Source organism: Phacochoerus africanus, chromosome 11 (genome assembly GCF_016906955.1).
Source record: "Phacochoerus africanus isolate WHEZ1 chromosome 11, ROS_Pafr_v1, whole genome shotgun sequence".
NCBI lineage: Eukaryota > Metazoa > Chordata > Mammalia > Artiodactyla > Suidae > Phacochoerus > Phacochoerus africanus.
In genome coordinates this window covers 52,919,752-52,935,830 of record NC_062554.1, presented here as the reverse complement: position 1 = coordinate 52,935,830, position 16,079 = coordinate 52,919,752, and the positions used below count along the sequence as shown (strand labels likewise).

At 52.8% G+C, this 16,079-nt stretch overlaps 2 protein-coding genes across 7 annotated transcripts; one reads left to right on the top strand and one right to left on the bottom strand.

Annotated features, from left to right (window-relative positions):
• Positions 1–1,632: 1,632 nt before the first annotated feature.
• On the bottom strand, positions 1,633–9,194 carry FOXRED1 (FAD dependent oxidoreductase domain containing 1). 6 transcript variants are annotated; one of them, XR_007130763.1, is made up of 12 exons: positions 9,057–9,194; positions 7,012–7,232; positions 6,228–6,338; positions 5,336–5,454; positions 4,191–4,285; positions 3,842–3,943; positions 3,419–3,495; positions 3,076–3,236; positions 2,848–2,977; positions 2,518–2,622; positions 2,025–2,183; positions 1,633–1,924 (listed from the first exon to the last, which is right to left on the bottom strand). XR_007130763.1 is itself a non-coding variant. In XM_047752613.1 (12 exons), the coding sequence occupies exons 1-11, from the start codon at positions 9,139–9,141 to the stop codon at positions 2,029–2,031; spliced, it is 1,461 nt and encodes a 486-aa protein (XP_047608569.1). In that variant the 5' UTR covers positions 9,142–9,193; the 3' UTR covers positions 1,633–1,924; positions 2,025–2,028. The 6 variants fall into 6 exon arrangements, 4 of the variants coding, with proteins under 4 accessions (XP_047608569.1, XP_047608570.1, XP_047608571.1 ...); XR_007130764.1 differs by having other exon boundaries at positions 1,633–1,889; XM_047752613.1 differs by having other exon boundaries at positions 2,025–2,283; positions 9,057–9,193.
• Positions 9,195–9,410: 216 nt separating this feature from the next.
• On the top strand, positions 9,411–15,964 carry SRPRA (SRP receptor subunit alpha). The gene is made up of 14 exons (XM_047752612.1): positions 9,411–9,657; positions 10,269–10,352; positions 10,646–10,809; positions 11,307–11,467; positions 11,724–11,883; positions 12,020–12,173; positions 12,407–12,498; positions 12,603–12,721; positions 12,864–12,950; positions 13,529–13,701; positions 13,797–14,010; positions 14,423–14,586; positions 14,672–14,770; positions 14,917–15,964. Exons 1-14 carry the CDS (start codon positions 9,541–9,543, stop codon positions 15,043–15,045), a joined length of 1,917 nt encoding a protein of 638 aa, XP_047608568.1. The 5' UTR covers positions 9,411–9,540; the 3' UTR covers positions 15,046–15,964.
• Positions 15,965–16,079: the final 115 nt, after the last annotated feature.

Here is a 16,079-nt window from a genome sequence, read left to right as displayed (position 1 = left end):
ATCCATCAGACGGCTAGCCCTGTGCCCAGTGCGGAGGAAGGCTTTTTTTACTCTGCAGGAAGTACCCCTCCGCTTTCCCTGCGCTGCGCCCACACTCTGCCGTCCCTTCAACTCAAGAGTGCCCTCCCTTTTCCCAGCTCTGCTCTTCGAAACACCCCTCTTCTGGCAAGGGTGTTTTTTGGTTGGTTTGTTTTGCCGTGCCGGCGGCATGCACAAGTTCCCGGCCTAGGGATCCAGCGCACCACAACAGTGACAACGCTGGATCCTCAACCTGCTAGGCCACCAGGGAACTCCTGGAAAGGGTCATTTTTTCAGCTTATGCAGGAAAAGCTTTGCCATCCCTGCCCTTCCCATCTCCTTCCCAGAAATCCCCTCCCCACCCAGTACCTAGTGTTATTTGGCCTGGTGCTCAAGTAGCTTATCTCCATTAGACTGTAAATTCCCTTTGGCCAGGGTTGGATCTGGCTCCAGCAGGAGGAGAGGAACTCAGGTAAGCACTCTGAAAGCCAAGGATAGAGCAAGCTCCATGTTGGGAGGAAGGTGAAGGCTCGGCCCTGAGTGCCTTTCACAGTGTAACAGGGAAGACAGATGCAAAGGTAAGCGCTTTCCTGCAGCCTGAATGAAGCTCTGTGGGAGTGTGGAGGATTCATAACGTTTTTCTAACAAGTGCGGCCTTTGGCTTCCTGGAGGAAGTAGCTTTTGCGGAAGGAGCCTGATGAAGGACTTTTTCCTCCTGACCCCAGATGGAGTGTCTGTACTAAAGGAAGAATGAGTGGATACTTGGCCCAAAGGAGGGTGCTCTACGGAGCTAACACGGATGTTGGGTTTGACCTGCCCCATCCTTGCCCCCTGCCCTGGCAAGTTCCTTCCTGTCTTTCAGCACAAGTTCATTCTGCATTCAGGTGGCTCTTCCTCTTCTGCTTATCTAATTAGTCTTGGCTCTTCCCCGCCCACCCTCACCCCGAACCCCTGGTAGCACATCTGCCCTCTCCTCCCTCCCTCCCTTGCTCACCCTGCTGATGATCAGGGAGGCCCATCTCCATCTTTTGTTTCCTCCTTCTCCCTAGAGGCCCTTTGGGGGGCGGGAGTGGGCCTTTGACTAGCTCTCTATTCCCAGGCACTTCTCCCTCTGAACAGCGGTTTGCACTCAGCCCCACTGAGTGCATTTCTTCCTGGGACTGTCCCCCCTAAGGTCCCCATAGACCCTCTTGGTACTGAATCTGGCCCCTGTGTGTGCCCTTATACTGCTGACCTTCCCCCGGGGCCTGTGGGACACCTCTCTCCAGGCTTCTCTCCTGCCTCTGTCCATGGCTTCAGCATCCTCTTTGCCTCATGCCTTAGATATGGTGGGGTCCCTCCAGCTACCCGCCTTGTTCCTGACAGGCCCTCCAGGGGCTCCAGTGGAGACAAATACTATACTCTGCCTGCTGGTGTGTCTCTAACATGTAGCCCCAGGCCCAGCCAAGAGTTGGAGCCCCATAAATACTGACTAGATGAATGAACACTTTGCTTCCCTCTACAACCAAACCCCTGCAGGAACTGTGCTCCTCTCAGCCTCCTATCAAAGGCTAGGAGGGTGTTTCAAAAGCAACGGCTGTGAAGTGAAAAGAGAAAGGGATGGAAGACTGAAAGGAAGGAGTTAATCACATTTATTGACTGATGAACAAGGAGGCAAGTCAGTAATCTGGGCTGGGCTGCTCCAGGATGCTCCCTGCCTGGGCTCTGCTGGGTCTGCTGAGAGGGGCAGAGGCAGTCCTTCTGGGTCGGTACCAGGAAGGAGCCAGTCCTGAGGTGTTCTGTCCAGCTGGGCTCCTGGTGGGTGGCATCGGGCTGGGCCTCAGGCACAGTGGTCCACTTGCCCACCTAGCCACACATGGGAGCAGGATGCCCTGGACAAGAGGAGGGTGGAGGAGATCCTGTGGTGCTGGAGAGGAATTGAGCAGTGAGAAGGTGTGAGCACGGGCGGGAGTTAGAGCCAGGGTGACAGAGGGAGCAGTGGCAGTGGGGCCCAGTGAGGTGCTTACAGGCTCAGAGGATACAGTGCTCCAGGGCCTTCTCTCCCAAGTAAAAGCGGGTGAAAAGGAAGGGGCTCAGGTTGATGGTCTGGAAGTGGCCTTCTAGCACCATCTCTGCCACGGCCCGCCCCACGGCTGGGGCCTGCTGGAGCCCGTGGCCACTGAAGCCTGTTGCAAAGTACATGTTGACGATGAGGGGGTGGGGGCCGACCACGCCATTCTGGTCAAAGGTGTTGTAGTCGTAATAGCCAGCCCAAGCTCTCTGAACCTGTGGGGGCACAAGACGCGGGGCCCTCTGTCAAATCAGAGCTGCAGCTGCAGGCCTACAGCACAGCCACAGCAACGTGGGATCTGAGCTGCATCTGCGACCTACACCACAGCTCAGGGCAACACCGGATCTTTAACCCACTGAGGGAGGCCAAGGATTGAACCCGTGTCCTTATGATATTACTTGAGTTCGTAACCTGCTCAGCTTCAATGGGAACTCCCTCCTCTGAGTTACCTTTAGAGTCTCAAAAGCTGGTACCCTCCAGGCCAAAGGGGGCCACACCTTCTCTTGGAAGAAATCATGGTCCACTTCCAGGTTCCCTGGGTCTGGTTCTTCCTCCTGGGGTGAGAGGAGGGGACAAGGCTTATGTTGCCTGGGACACAAGGGCAGAGCCAGGCCTCACTGACCCTTTTCATCAGTCCCCTCGGTAGGTAAGGGTGGGGGAAGAGACCTCAATTCAAACCAGAGGGGACTGTGACATCAATACCTGCTCTGCGCCTTCCAAAGAAGACTGACTCCTAAATGACAGTCTCCCTCCTGGCACCCCTGCCCCACGTAGCTTACCTCGGCGGGGCTGCAGCCGCCCAGGTACTTGTTGCCTAGTCCTTCCCGGCGGAAATAGACTCCACTGAGGTCTGCAACGAGCGGTGCCTCCAGGCCTGGTCCCTGGGGGCAGTGCCACAAGTACACATACCTGCCATGACCAGCGATGTTAGAAGTGGTGGGAACAGCAACTCTGCCCCCGCCCCCCACTCTGCTTTTGCCACCCATCAGCTGCCCTGGGAAAGGCACCTCTTCCTTGGCTCCACAGGCAGCTTGGTGCCCTGCAGAGTGCCAGGCAGCCCCTTCCCAACACCAGCCAGCTCTGCAATTTGCCCGGACCAGGCCCCGGCGGCATTGACCACTATGGCACATTCCACAGGCTGGTACTCCTGGCTGCAGTCCATCTTCACCTGCGGGCACCAGAGGGGAAGGGAGGGAGGCTCTGGCCCACACAATGGCCACTGGGAACAGTACTTTACTTCCTGAGCCTCAGTTTACCCACCCTGGAAGTGGGCAGAAGGAAATCAAAAGGAATCATTGCTGTTCTCGCCTCTGCACTTCGGTAAAGAAGAAACTTAAGCTGGGAACTTACTTGGACTTCATGGATCCTTTTCAAAGTCACTTCCTCCCCACTGATGGTCTCCATGTGGGTAGATGAAGAGACGAAACCTACAGGAAAAAGAAAATAAAATATGCCCCTGAAGCCCTGAAGAGGAAGGAGAGGGCGATTCCTCTGGTTTCATGAGGAAAGAAAGCTGGAAGGCTGGGAGCTTCCCTTAGACACTGAAGCACACAGAGACGGGGGAACAGGGATGAACTTGGCCGCAGCGCACAGGAATGCTCAACTCTTCCAGCAGATCACGAGTCATGGAGAAAACCCAGTCAGGAGTGAGAGGCAAGATGCCCAGGACCTCCCCTGCCCTAGCTCAGCCTGTGCGTGAAGGCGAGACCCCGTCTAGGTCGGTGTCCTGACTGGCAGAGGACACGAGTGGTGAGCACGGGGTCGCGGACTCACGTGTTACCTCTCCTTGGCAGAAAAGGACCCCCATGGACTGGACTTTTCGCCGAAGCCCCTGGAGCAGACACCAGGGGTCAAACCAACCTTCATTCTCCAACCCTGTGAGGAGAAAGTGGACTTGTCAAGAGGGGCTAGGACTCCCCTCTCCTGTTTTTCGTGTGTCTCAAACTCTTTAGGGCTCACAAGTGGAGGAAAGTCATGCTGATCAACCAGAGTCAAATCCTATGGAAGACCAGCAGAGCCAGCATGGCCTGGGGGAAGTGCTCCTCCGTGACTTGGCTGGGGGGTGCTGAGTCTTCTAACCTGAAGCCCCGCACCCCTCGCCCCCTCTGCAAGCAAGCCTCACCATAAGATGCCAAAGCCACTCCCTCTGTGTTTATCCAAGGAAACTTCTTCCGAAGTTGCTCTGGAGACATCAGACAAACTTTGGCTCCTTCCTGCCTGGAGAAATGTGTGGGTGTGTGTGCATGTTTTGGAGAGGCGGAGTGTGCAGGGGCAGAAGCAAGTCACAAGTCACCTCATTTGCAGCACTCCTCCTTCCTAAAGTCCCCACGGAAACTTGCTGCCTAGAAAAGACCCCGCGCCCAGCCGAGACCCTTTAGCATCTGACGTCTCTGACGCCCTATCCTCCCTCTGCTACGCTTAGCTGCCGGGCACCCCCTAACTGCTCCAGGAACTTTTGCAACAAGGGTGGGTCACTTTGTTCCCTCCACTCCTGCCTGGGATGGCCTTCCTGTCTGCCTCCTAGTGCAGTCCTGTTCACCAGCACAACCATCTCCTCTGGGATGCTGATGCCCAAAGGCAGCATCATAGGCACTAGAAGGACACAGTCACGAGCCAGATTGCCTGGTTCAAATCCCAGGGCCACCACTTACTAGCGCCACATGCCTGTTTCCCCACATGTAAGATGGGGATATTCTGATGAGTAAATGAATAACTACTTGTAAAGCATTTAGGATGTGACCTGACGTCACCAGTGAGACTCATAGATGTATCTGTTAAAGATGGTCACGCTTGACTGGTCACGAGACCCACTTGGGGCGGCATCGCCAAGTCTGGCCATGGCCTGTCTTTCACATGAGCCCCTCATCTGCTTGTATTTTTGTGGGTGGGTGATTCTGTGCTTCAGCTGCAGGGTTTTGTCTGTAACAAAGGCTGTATGGCCCGCAAAGCCTTCGAGCTTTACCCCCTGGCTCTTAGGGAGAATACCCGCAGATTTTAGGAGCCCTCCCTGGGATCCTGACTTAGGAAGTGGGACGCGTCCTGGGTGGTTCTCATTTCCCGGCAATTTAGGAACCACGGTGGCAGCGCTGTCTGTGTTACAGCATTAGCAGGGGCATGGGCGGGCTGCCCGTGTCTGCCTGACAGACGAAGCTCCTAGAGAGCAGGGCCCCGTCCTGTCAGCTCCATCAGCCTGGTGCCTAATGTGAGTCAGGACCCACTGCGTGCAGGCAGCTGAGACACAGCATGGAAGCTGTGCCAGGCGCCCACCTCTGAACCTTCACGTTGTTTTCCATGGTCGCAGCCCCCTTCTCTGAAGCCAGAAAGAGGTACCCAGAGGGGTTGAACTGGAGGTCCAGGGGAGGGTCATCGACCACAGCCAAGTACTCCTGTGTGCAAAGAAAAGCTTGTTGAAGAAGCTGGAGTTCCCATTGTAGCACAGCAGAAATCAATCTGACCAGTAACCATGAGGTTGCAGGTTTTGTCCCTGGCCTCGCTCAGTGGGTTAAGGATCCGGCATTGCCATGAGCTCTGGTGTGGGTGGCAGATGAAGATCAGATCTGGTGTGGCTGTGGCTGTGGTGTGGGCTGGTGGCTACAGCTCCGATTCGACCCCTAGCCTGGGAACCTCCATATGCCGTGGGTGCAGCCCTAAAAAGCCAAGAAAAAAAAGCTCCTTGAAGAAGCTGACTTCAAGAAGGGAGGGAGGGGAGTTCCCTTCATGGCCCAGAGGTTAATGAACCTGACTAGGATTCATGAGGTTGCAGGTTTGATCCTTGGACTCTCTCAGTGGGCTAAGGAAATGGTGTTGCCGTGAGCTGTGCTGTAGGTCACAGATGCAGCTTGGATCCAGCGCTACTGTGGCTGTGGTATAGGCTGGCAGCTGCAATTCCAATTCGACCCAGCCTGGGAACTTCCATAAGCCAAGAGTGTGGCCCTAAAAAGCAAAAAAGAAAAGAAGGGAGGGAGGGCTTTCCTGGACCTCTTACCACAGCCCCAGGCTCGGGGGCCTCAACCCAGGGAGAAGCCCTCTCCAGGCACCGCCCCTGGGAAGAAAACCAGAACTTCGAACTCCTGCTCCATATACCCCCGCTGACTGGGCTGCTCCCCTCTCTGGGCTAATGGAAGGGTCACCACCAACCCCCCGATCTCATCACACGTACATTGATGTTCCGTAGAAATTCGGCTGAAAAGAGGGAGAGCTGGATGTTCTCAGGCAGTGAGAACTGCTGACGAATCCCGCCCACAGAAAGCACCGTGGAGGCCTGGGAATACTGTAGAGACAAGAGAAGGTGACATATATGTGAGCAGAACACCATAATAGAGGGTGAGAGACACACGCCAAAAGTTAAAGGGGAGTCCTACTGGCCACTTTATAATCTAAGAGGGGTTGACATGGATAAACCCATGTGCAAGTTAACCAGCAGCCCGACAAGGGAAACAGTTATTAAAATCCTTATTAACAGATGTGCTTGGCAGAGAGGCTCAGTCATCTAAAAAGGGCTGGGCACAGTCAGGCAAAATGGTGACAGGCTGGATGTCCAAGGCAGCAGATGGACATTTGCTTTACTGATGGTGGAAAATAGAGGCATATGGTCAAAGGAGCAAGATTCATGACTAGCTGGCAGGGGTAGACAGGAACGATCAAAGCGCAAAAACCTTGGAAGTCACACAACCTGAAAAGGGGTTGCAATAACTGTGTTAATTGCAGCTTGACTGCAGGCCAGACCTGTGAGATTGCAAAAGAGCCAACACTACCAAATTTGCTTCCCAAAGCAAAATCTGTGTTGTCCAGGTAGGAGGAACCTGGGACTATTTCTCAACAAAGACCAAAGCCCAGTCCCTGCCCTTTGGACCGTCAAGGACAGAGGTCTTTCCTCTCCTCCCCTTCTCCCATCCCTTGAGTCCCTGGTGCCCGGCTCATGACTGCCCAACCCCGGACCTCACCGTGTGGTCCCGCTCCACCACCAGCACCCGAATGGCACCTCGCTGCTTTTCCAACCTCTTCAGCCAATAGGCCACGGACAGGCCAAGCACCCCACCCCCCACAATCACCACATCTGCTTGTTCAGGGGGCAGGTGGCTGGTGTCGTACAGTGGCTTCCAGGCCCCTCCAGGAAGGATGGACTGGATCTTCTTCTTAATATCGGACACTTTTCCATCCCAGTCTGTGGGATGCAGTTATGGTCAAAGAGGGCCGAAGGTCTCCTTTCCAGGAAGTGGGGGCAGTTAGAGAATGGGCAGAGGAAAAGGTGGGCTAAACTGACACTGAGCTTTCAATTCTCATTGTCACCCCTTCTCACAAGGTTAGCCCGCACCCAGCAGCATTCCTAGCTTTGCTTCATGGTCTCCATGCCAGAGTCTCTCTTCCTTTGTGGGCATGATGCCCAGCCCAGCGAGATTCACCTTTCCTAAAATTAACCCTCTCTACTCTCTCCCTAGGCTAGGCGACTCACACATATCTCTCTTCTGTGCAGACCTTTCTCTTGCCTGAGCCCAGGCACCAAGATGTCCAGCGTCCTCTGGAGCACGGACCCTCTGAACAGCAGCTTATTCTGTCACCACCAGCACACCTACATTCATGTCCTGTCATCAAGTCCTGATGACTTTGCCTCCTAAATACCTCCCCAACCTCTCCCTTTTTCTTCATCTGTACCACCACCGCCCTAGACCAAACCATGATACTGTTTCTCTCAGCTGTTTCCACTCATTCCCCTCTTGCACAGCTAGAATGATTTTTTTCTAAACACTATTTTAATCACATGCCCTCTTGCTTAAACCCTCCAGTGGTTTTCCGTTACTCTAAGGATTAAAGTCCAAAACTTTCCACATGGCCCTTGAAGACACTGTACAATCTGGCTCCTATTCTCCTAGTCTTCTCCGCACACTCCAGCCCCAGCTCCTCATTCTTATCACAGGGGTCCACACAGGTGACCTCTCTGCTTTGAAACTCTGTGCCCACTTCTTTGCCCAGGTAATCCCTTGCTTCCTTTAGATCTCAGCCCAGTTATTATTTTCTCAGAGATGCCCCCTGGACTATGCCAAGTTCTCCTGTCACACTATCTCATAGCTCCGTGAACGGCTCTTTTGCAGCATGCAACACACCTGCAACCTTGCATTTCTCTGGGATTGCTTCATACTGTATTCTACCTTCTTCACCGAAATAGCCAGCCTAGCACAGTACCTGGTACATCCTAAGTGCTTAATAAATGTTTAGAATACTGAATCCTTTTGACTTCCACACCTAACTCACAAATCTCTGAGTCTTGTCTCCAGTTCAAGTTCAAACTCTTCTCAGCAGCATGTGACTCTTTCTTTGATCTGGATTTATTTTACCTCTCCAGACTATATTTCATACTACTACTCAAACTCTATCTGGATGGCCTTTGCTAATTCCTTGTGTAAGAACAGTATTTTTCTCCTCCTAACCTTTGTTCAGTTCTCCAGCACCTGGACATCATACCTTCCTTGAATCAGTAAACATCATCTTTCAAGGCTGACCTCGGTTCGCATCTGTTCCATGTATACTAGCTACTCCCCTGGCAGTGCAGGGCATAACTCTTAAGCTGGGTTCTTTCCAGCCTTGAACCGGTCTATTGAAGCCTTTCCTTTCCAGCTACACTTCAGGCACCTCCAGAACATATATCGAATCCTCCTTCTCTTCTTTCCTCTTTCATGACTACAACACTAAGAACAGCATCCTGCATGCGAGCAGGACTTAATGCACTTCTGTGAAACCAATGAATCACCATGGCTGTTATTCTGGCGGTAAGCTCAGGCATAGAACGAACTGGGATTTGTCACCTGAGAAGGGCAACCTCTGGATCCATACACCTGTCCAGACTGTACAAGCTCTGGCAGGTAAGATATCCCTTCTTCCAGCGACCCACTGTCTTCTGAGCGTGGCCAGGGATCCCAAGTCCTGAAGGTCACATGGCTGGACATTGGGGGCATCCCAGAACCATGATACCCTCCGCTGCCCTCAACTTTACCCAGAGTAGAGCCTCCTCTGCGTGTGCCTAGCTCCCGGCCCAAGAGGCCCCGGCGCAAGCCGAGCCACAGCGTCCTCCGAAGCATGGCCCTCCAGCGTCCGGCAGCTGTGGGAGGGTACCCTACACTGGTAAGCCAGCCGTCACTGCTCTGCGCCACGGGCCATTCATCCGAGCGTGCCCATTGGCCGGCGGCTCCCCTGGGCCCCGCCCCTCCGCCTGATAGGCTGTCGACCCCTTCCGTGCATCCCCGAGAGCCCCGCCTAGGCCCGCCCCTACCCGCCATTGGCAAGCCTGGAGTCTACGTAGATCCCGCGCGCCAGCTGGAGGAGTGGGGGAGGGATCCCGGGGCCGCTGAGCGGAAGTGCGGAAGAGCCGGTTTCCGGGGCCACTGGTGTGACGTGTCCTGAGCTTGGCGCAGCAGGAAGCGGCGGTGATCGCGGCCTGAGTTCCCGGCGGCGGCCCCGGCTCCTTTCCCGCTGCCGCCATGCTCGACTTCTTTACCATTTTCTCCAAAGGCGGGCTCGTGCTCTGGTGCTTCCAGGGCGTGAGCGACTCATGCACCGGGCCGGTTAACGCGTTGATTCGTTCCGTGCTGCTGCAGGTACCGCCCCCGCAGGATCAGAACTCCGGGCTCGTCTCTCTGACCCGGTCCATAGTCCCCCTCGACTGATCCCGCGCCTCCCTCCCACTCCCTCGGCCCACCTCAGACTGGCCACTCACTCGTAACCGGGACTCCCCTTTTTTCTCCCTCCCTCATCACACCATCCCGCAACTTTGCGACGTCCCCTCCCCCTCCGCTTCATGGGACTCTGGCTGGATTCCGTAGTCTGTTGAGACTTGCCATCGTTTCCTCCGTTTGCCCCGAGCAGCTTGATTTTCTCTTGTTTCGATGGCTGAGTGGGATACTGAATAGAAAACGGTCTTTTAGGAACTAATACTATACAGCTGCGATTGTTTATATGGGGACTATTTACCTTTCAGCCCGCACGTGTCCTTCCACGTCCCACCTCTTTCCCTCTGCCCTCCAGCTTGGTGTCTCCTTTTCTCCCTAGTGAAATGGTGGAGAGAAGTCCCCCCTCATCTTGTTGCCCTGGGGACAGGTTTGACTTTGGGGGAATGTCTAGCTCTTTCCTAAAGGTAATCCTAGAGGGGCCCAAGTCTGGGTTTGGTGGGGATAGTCTGAGCTTTGAGACATAACTCTTGTTTTTCCAGGAAAGGGGAGGTAACAACTCCTTCACCCATGAGGCACTCACACTCAAGTATAAACTGGACAACCAGTTTGAGCTGGTGTTTGTGGTAAGTGGGGGTATTTTAGAGGGGCAATAGTTACATTCGCAGTATAGTTCTGATATTAAGAAAACCTTGATTAATTGCACCCAGTGTATATGATGAAGTAAGTGAGAAGACAGGGAGGGTGGAGAGGGAAAGGGAAGAAGCTCTTGGGCCCCATCAGAGAGCTTGGCTGCTCCTCAGGTCAGGGAAATCTGCCAGGTGGCTGAGCCAGTCTCTGGAGGCCTGGGTTGAGTTGGCTTCCCTCTTCTGGCTGGCATGTAAGCAGATCTGTTGGCTCTGTTTCTTTCCCTAAACAGGTTGGTTTTCAGAAGATCCTAACACTGACCTATGTAGACAAGTTGATAGATGATGTGCACCGGCTATTTCGGGACAAGTACCGCACTGAGATTCAACAGCAAAGTGCTTTAAGTCTATTGAATGGCACTTTTGATTTCCAAAATGACTTTCTGCGGCTCCTTCGGTGAGAGGCCTCCCCTCTCTAAAATCGATTTCTTTGGCTTGATGAGCTCCTTTCCTTCCCAAGGGTCATAAATTGTGGCTTGAAAGACACTCCTAGGGGATTTCTCTGGTGGCCTAGTGGGTTAAAGCTCCTGCGTTTTCACTGCTGTGGGTTGGGTTGCTGCTGTGGCACAGGTTCAATCCCTAGCCCCAGGAACTTCCACATTGCCTTGGGTGTGGCAAAAAAGGGGGAGAAGGAAAAAAGAGAGAACCTGAAATAAACATTGCAACTCTCATTAAGGAGGGGACGAAAAGACACTTCTGTGAGATCCTTGGTGGTCTAGTGGTTAGGATTCAGCACTTTTACCACTTCGGCCTGGGTTCAATCCCATGTCAAGCTGCTGCACTCCTCAGCCAGAAAAAAAGCCCAGAAACTCATAAGTGTGTTGCCCAGTTCTGATTGTCCTCTTGGCGTGTGGCCCGTTCCCCTGGATTGAGACCATTCTCTTTTCTCTTTAGCGAAGCAGAGGAGAGCAGTAAGATCCGTGCTCCTACTACCATGAAGAAATTTGAAGACTCTGAAAAGTCCAAAAAACCTGTGAGGTCCATGATTGAGACACGGGGTGAAAAGCCCAAGGAAAAAGCAAAGAACAGCAAAAAAAAGGGGGCCAAGAAAGAGGGTGAGTTTGAAACGTCACACCCTTGGATATCCCGGGCATGGAAGTTGTTCAGACGGTGCTGGAGTGGTTCCCTCTTCCTTTCTTTGGTCTTGCTTGCCTCCCTCGATCAGGGGCCCACCACCCTCACCGTGGTCTCCAGTCTTTGTGATCTCCAGGATGTTTGCTTTTACATGATTTGGAAAGCTGTTTCCCATCTGTCTATTTTGTTGGAATTTGGTACTTTTTTTTTTTCCTCAGTGAGTTGTCTCCTTGACAGGTTCTGATGGCCCTTTGGCTACCAGCAAAGCAGTCCCCACAGAAAAGTCAGGTGTCCCAGTGGGGCCTGAGAATGGGGTGGAACTTTCCAAAGAGGAACTGATCCGTAGGAAGCGAGAAGAGTTCATTCAGAAGCATGGGAGGGGTGTGGAGAAGTCGGGGTGAGCATTCTAGCTTTTGCCCTAAGTACTGTTACCTCAATACATTGGGGGCCAGGGGAGTCTCTGGCTCTTTCTTGGGTGGAGGTTTTCTTTCCTGCTTCTCCACCATAACCCTTTGTGCTATAATTCTTTGCAGCAAGTCCACAAAGTCAGATGCTCCCAAGGAGAAAGGCAAAAAAGCACCCCGTGTGTGGGCACTGGGTGGCTCTGCTAACAAGGAAGTCTTGGACTACAGCACTCCCACCACCAATGGAGCCCCCGAGGCGGCCCCGCCTGAGGACATCAACTTGGTAGGAGGCAGCAGAGTCCAGAGTGAAGGGTCCCCTTAAGAAGAAATGGGGGAGGAAGTAGAAGTGAGGAGGGCGGTACCCTTGGTTTGTTGGAGCGAGGGAGTGAGTTCCATGTGGAGCTTTCCAAGTCAAAGAGGTGGGACAGTGTAGAAAGGGCAAATCCTGCCTGCCACCCCCTGCCCCCAGCCCTTAGTGTTCCTGATCCCACCTACTTCTTTCCCCATACCCTTCAGATTCGAGGGACTGGGCCTGGAGGCCAGCTTCAGGATTTGGACTGCAGCAGCTCAGATGATGAAGGGGCCACTCAAAACTCCACCAAACCTAGGTAGGAGATTCCAGGTGGTGGTGGTGGGTGTGGCTGCACAGTTGATGAGACCTGACTGCTGCCTCCTGGCTTTCTATACATCGTATCATCTCCTGTGCCTGCAGTTCTACCAAAGGGACTCTGGGTGGCATGTTTGGGATGCTGAAGGGCCTTGTGGGTTCCAAGAGCTTGAGTCGAGAAGACATGGAATCTGTGCTGGATAAGATGCGTGACCATCTCATTGGTGAGCCTGTGCAACAGGGGCACTTGTGTTTATGGGGAAGGGATGGTGTGGGGTGGAACGACGTCCAGTTTCTTGGCTGTACCATGAGGGTCATTCACTGCTAGTGTGGCACTCACACCACACCTGTCCCCTATCTCCTCAGCTAAGAATGTGGCAGCAGACATTGCAGTCCAGCTCTGTGAATCTGTGGCCAGCAAGTTGGAAGGAAAGGTGATGGGGACCTTCAGCAGTAAGTTATCTTCCTAGACCCAAAGTACTTAGCTAGGGCACCACACCCCCAGGAGGCTAGCACATTGACCTCCATTCTTAGTAGGCTTGTGATTTCTGACAAATCCCATAGCCTCTTGATCTCTATTACATGACATAGAATGTAAGTGCTAATGACACCTATTAGGATTAGTTGAGGAATTCCTGTTGTGGTTCAGCAGGTTAAGAACTGGCATAGTATCCATGAGGATGCGGGTTTGATCCCTGGCCTTGCTCAGTGGGCTAAGGATTTGGCGTTGCTGTGAGCTGTGGTATAGGTCCAGGGGCAGCTCGGATCAGGCAATGCTGTGGCTGTGGTATAGACCAGTGGCTACAGCTCTGATTCCACCCCTAGCTTGGGAACTTCCATATACCACAGGTGCGGCCATAAAAAGAAAAAAAAGGATTAAACGAATTGGTACTTGTAAAGTGCTTATTGGGACTGTCAGATGTGGTGTGGACTCCTGGGTGAGATCCTAGTTAGTTCCCTTGGCTCAGGAAAGTGCTGGGCGTTCTTAGAGCACATTACTTGGGCTTATGGATATCTCCCCCGCCTTTCAGCGGTGACTTCCACAGTAAAGCAAGCTCTGCAGGAGTCCCTGGTGCAGATTCTGCAGCCACAGCGCCGTGTAGACATGCTGCGGGACATCATGGATGCCCAGCGTCATCAGCGCCCCTATGTGGTCACTTTCTGTGGTGTTAATGGAGTGGGGAAGTCTACAAATCTTGCCAAGGTCTGTGCGGTTCCCCAGCCCCGCTGACATTTCTTCACTCTCTGTTTCTTGGTGACTCTGGCTCTAGGTGACGGTTTTCTTTGCCTCTTTTGCAGATTTCCTTCTGGCTGCTGGAGAACGGCTTCAGTGTCCTCATAGCTGCCTGTGATACATTTCGTGCTGGGGCCGTGGAGCAGCTGCGGACACACACCCGGCGCCTGAGTGCCCTGCACCCCCCAGAGAATCATGGTGGCCGCACCATGGTGCAGTTGTTTGAGAAGGGTTATGGCAAGGACGCTGCCGGCATTGCCATGGAAGCTATTGCCTTTGGTACAGTGCACAACAAGTGGGAGGAGCTTGTCTGGGCTTTTTCTCCTTGGGTTCTCATGGAACTTGCCAAGGACCAGGGTTACCCTTCCACCAACTTACTGCTCAGTAATGTGGGCTAGTAATGTGCCATGCTTGGCTTTGGGGTAACGTGTAGTTGCAGGCAAAGCTACTATATCTGAACCAAAGAAACCTTTAGTCAGTTACTTTTGTTCCACTACCATCCTTTTCCCGAATGTGCATGATGGCTGACATAGGAAACCTTTTCTCACACTACCTGTAACCTGATTCAGAACCTAAGGAAATAAATAGACTTTTAAGATGGCCGATCTAGGACTTCTTGAGAGGAAGTTGGAAATAATATGAGTGACAGTCCAGGAGCTTTTTTTGAGTTGAGCATCTTTTTTCTTTCTAGCTCGTAACCAAGGCTTTGATGTGGTGCTGGTGGACACAGCTGGCCGAATGCAAGATAATGCCCCTCTGATGACCGCCCTGGCCAAGCTCATTACTGTCAACACACCTGACCTGGTGCTGTTTGTGGGAGAGGCTTTAGTAGGCAATGAGGCTGTGGACCAGCTGGTAAGGGCTAAGTTCTGCTGCTTTTTCCAACCTCAGCTATGGCCTTAGGTATGTCTTATACTCACACCATGTTTCTCCTTCCCAGGTCAAGTTCAACAGAGCCTTGGCTGACCATTCTATGGCTCAAACGCCTCGGCTCATTGATGGCATTGTGCTTACCAAATTTGATACCATTGATGACAAGGTAAATGTGGACAACACAGAGCGGGACTGGGAGAGGTGGAATGGCCGTCCTCCACAGGGGAGTGGAGGTGCTAAGGATACACTGGTTGCTGAGCGAGTGAAAAGCAGTGGCCTAGAGTTGACTGGGTATCTCTTTCTCTGCTTCAGGTGGGAGCTGCTATTTCCATGACCTACATCACAAGCAAACCCATCGTCTTTGTGGGCACTGGCCAGACCTACTGTGACCTACGCAGTCTTAACGCCAAGGCTGTCGTGGCTGCCCTCATGAAGGCTTAAAGTGGCTCTTGCTGAATACCAAAATCACCGCTTCCCTCCAAAGCCCCCATCCCTGTATCAAGAACGTGCTTTAGAGTATGTGAGCAACTTGTCTTCAGTGTAGTTTAAAGGCAGAGTGAGGGGAGCATTGGGGACTTGCAGCCCTGACCCCACTCCCCGTTCAGCCGAGCCTCCATCTCCAAGGAGGGCCTAATCATGTTACAGTCACTGCCCACTACCTGCACCCCCCGGGACCTCTCCGTTCCTACTCAGGCACCCCTTTACTCTGTCTACGGACTTGGTCTCGTGACAGTTTTGACCTGGTTAGAACATCCAACACCAGAGCTTTGCTGCATAGTGTGGTCATGGGGCTGTCTGAGCAGTTTCCAGTTTTCCAGCTTTCAGAGCCAGCTCTTAGGTCTCAAGTGGCACCTCTTCCTAGGATATACAGCTTTCAGGTCCCTGGGACCAGGATGACACCCCCCACACTGTGGCAGTGTATGGCCTATTCTTAATTGCTGCTAATATAATGACCCTGCCCCATTTCCCTGAAGCATCAGCTAGGCCAGAGTGATGTGTTACAGTAAAAGAGGAGTCTCCACTTCCCTTAGAACCAGAGGGAGCTGAGCTGCAGTGCTGCACCAGGCTTCTCAGCCTCCAAAGCCTCCCACTCCCAAATGAGACGTAACTTTGCATGTTTCCCTTCCTGGAAGAAAACTGTCAGAAGGGGATACACGTTGCCCCTGCCCCTCTTCATTCAAGCGGATCCTGGCTTCTCATCCTCCTCCACAGTGCCTGGTAGACAAGTGCTACGCTGAAGAATACAGACCTTGTTAAGACTTGTCCTATAGCTTGGTATTACAGATGTGCTATTAGTGCAATAAGGTGAAGGCCGTCTGCCCAGAGAAATAATTTATATAAAATAAATTTCATAAATAAATTGCCTCTTAGGTCTTGGAATTATTTTATAGGTCTAGGGTTTATGGTAAGAAGGGAAGCAGCATGAATTGGTAATGCTGAAGAATCAGGTAAAAATTTGTGATTGCAGAATATCA

What these genes read in the sequence shown, in the direction of transcription:
- SRPRA (XM_047752612.1), top strand. Translation starts at nt 9,541, where the DNA reads ATGCTCGACTTCTTTACCATTTTCTCCAAAGGCGGGCTCGTGCTCTGG. An exon ending in GACTTTCTGCGGCTCCTTCG is followed by an intron (nt 10,810 to 11,306) that starts GTGAGAGGCCTC and finishes TTTTCTCTTTAG; the next exon opens with CGAAGCAGAGGAGAGCAGTA. An exon ending in CATGGAAGCTATTGCCTTTG is followed by an intron (nt 14,011 to 14,422) that starts GTACAGTGCACA and finishes TTTTCTTTCTAG; the next exon opens with CTCGTAACCAAGGCTTTGAT.
- FOXRED1 (XM_047752613.1), bottom strand. Translation starts at nt 9,141, where the DNA reads ATGCTTCGGAGGACGCTGTGGCTCGGCTTGCGCCGGGGCCTCTTGGGC. An exon ending in TGGTGGAGCGGGACCACACG is followed by an intron (nt 6,339 to 7,011) that starts GTGAGGTCCGGG and finishes TTGTCTCTACAG; the next exon opens with TATTCCCAGGCCTCCACGGT. An exon ending in CTGCCAAGGAGAGGTAACAC is followed by an intron (nt 3,496 to 3,841) that starts GTGAGTCCGCGA and finishes TTTTTCCTGTAG; the next exon opens with GTTTCGTCTCTTCATCTACC.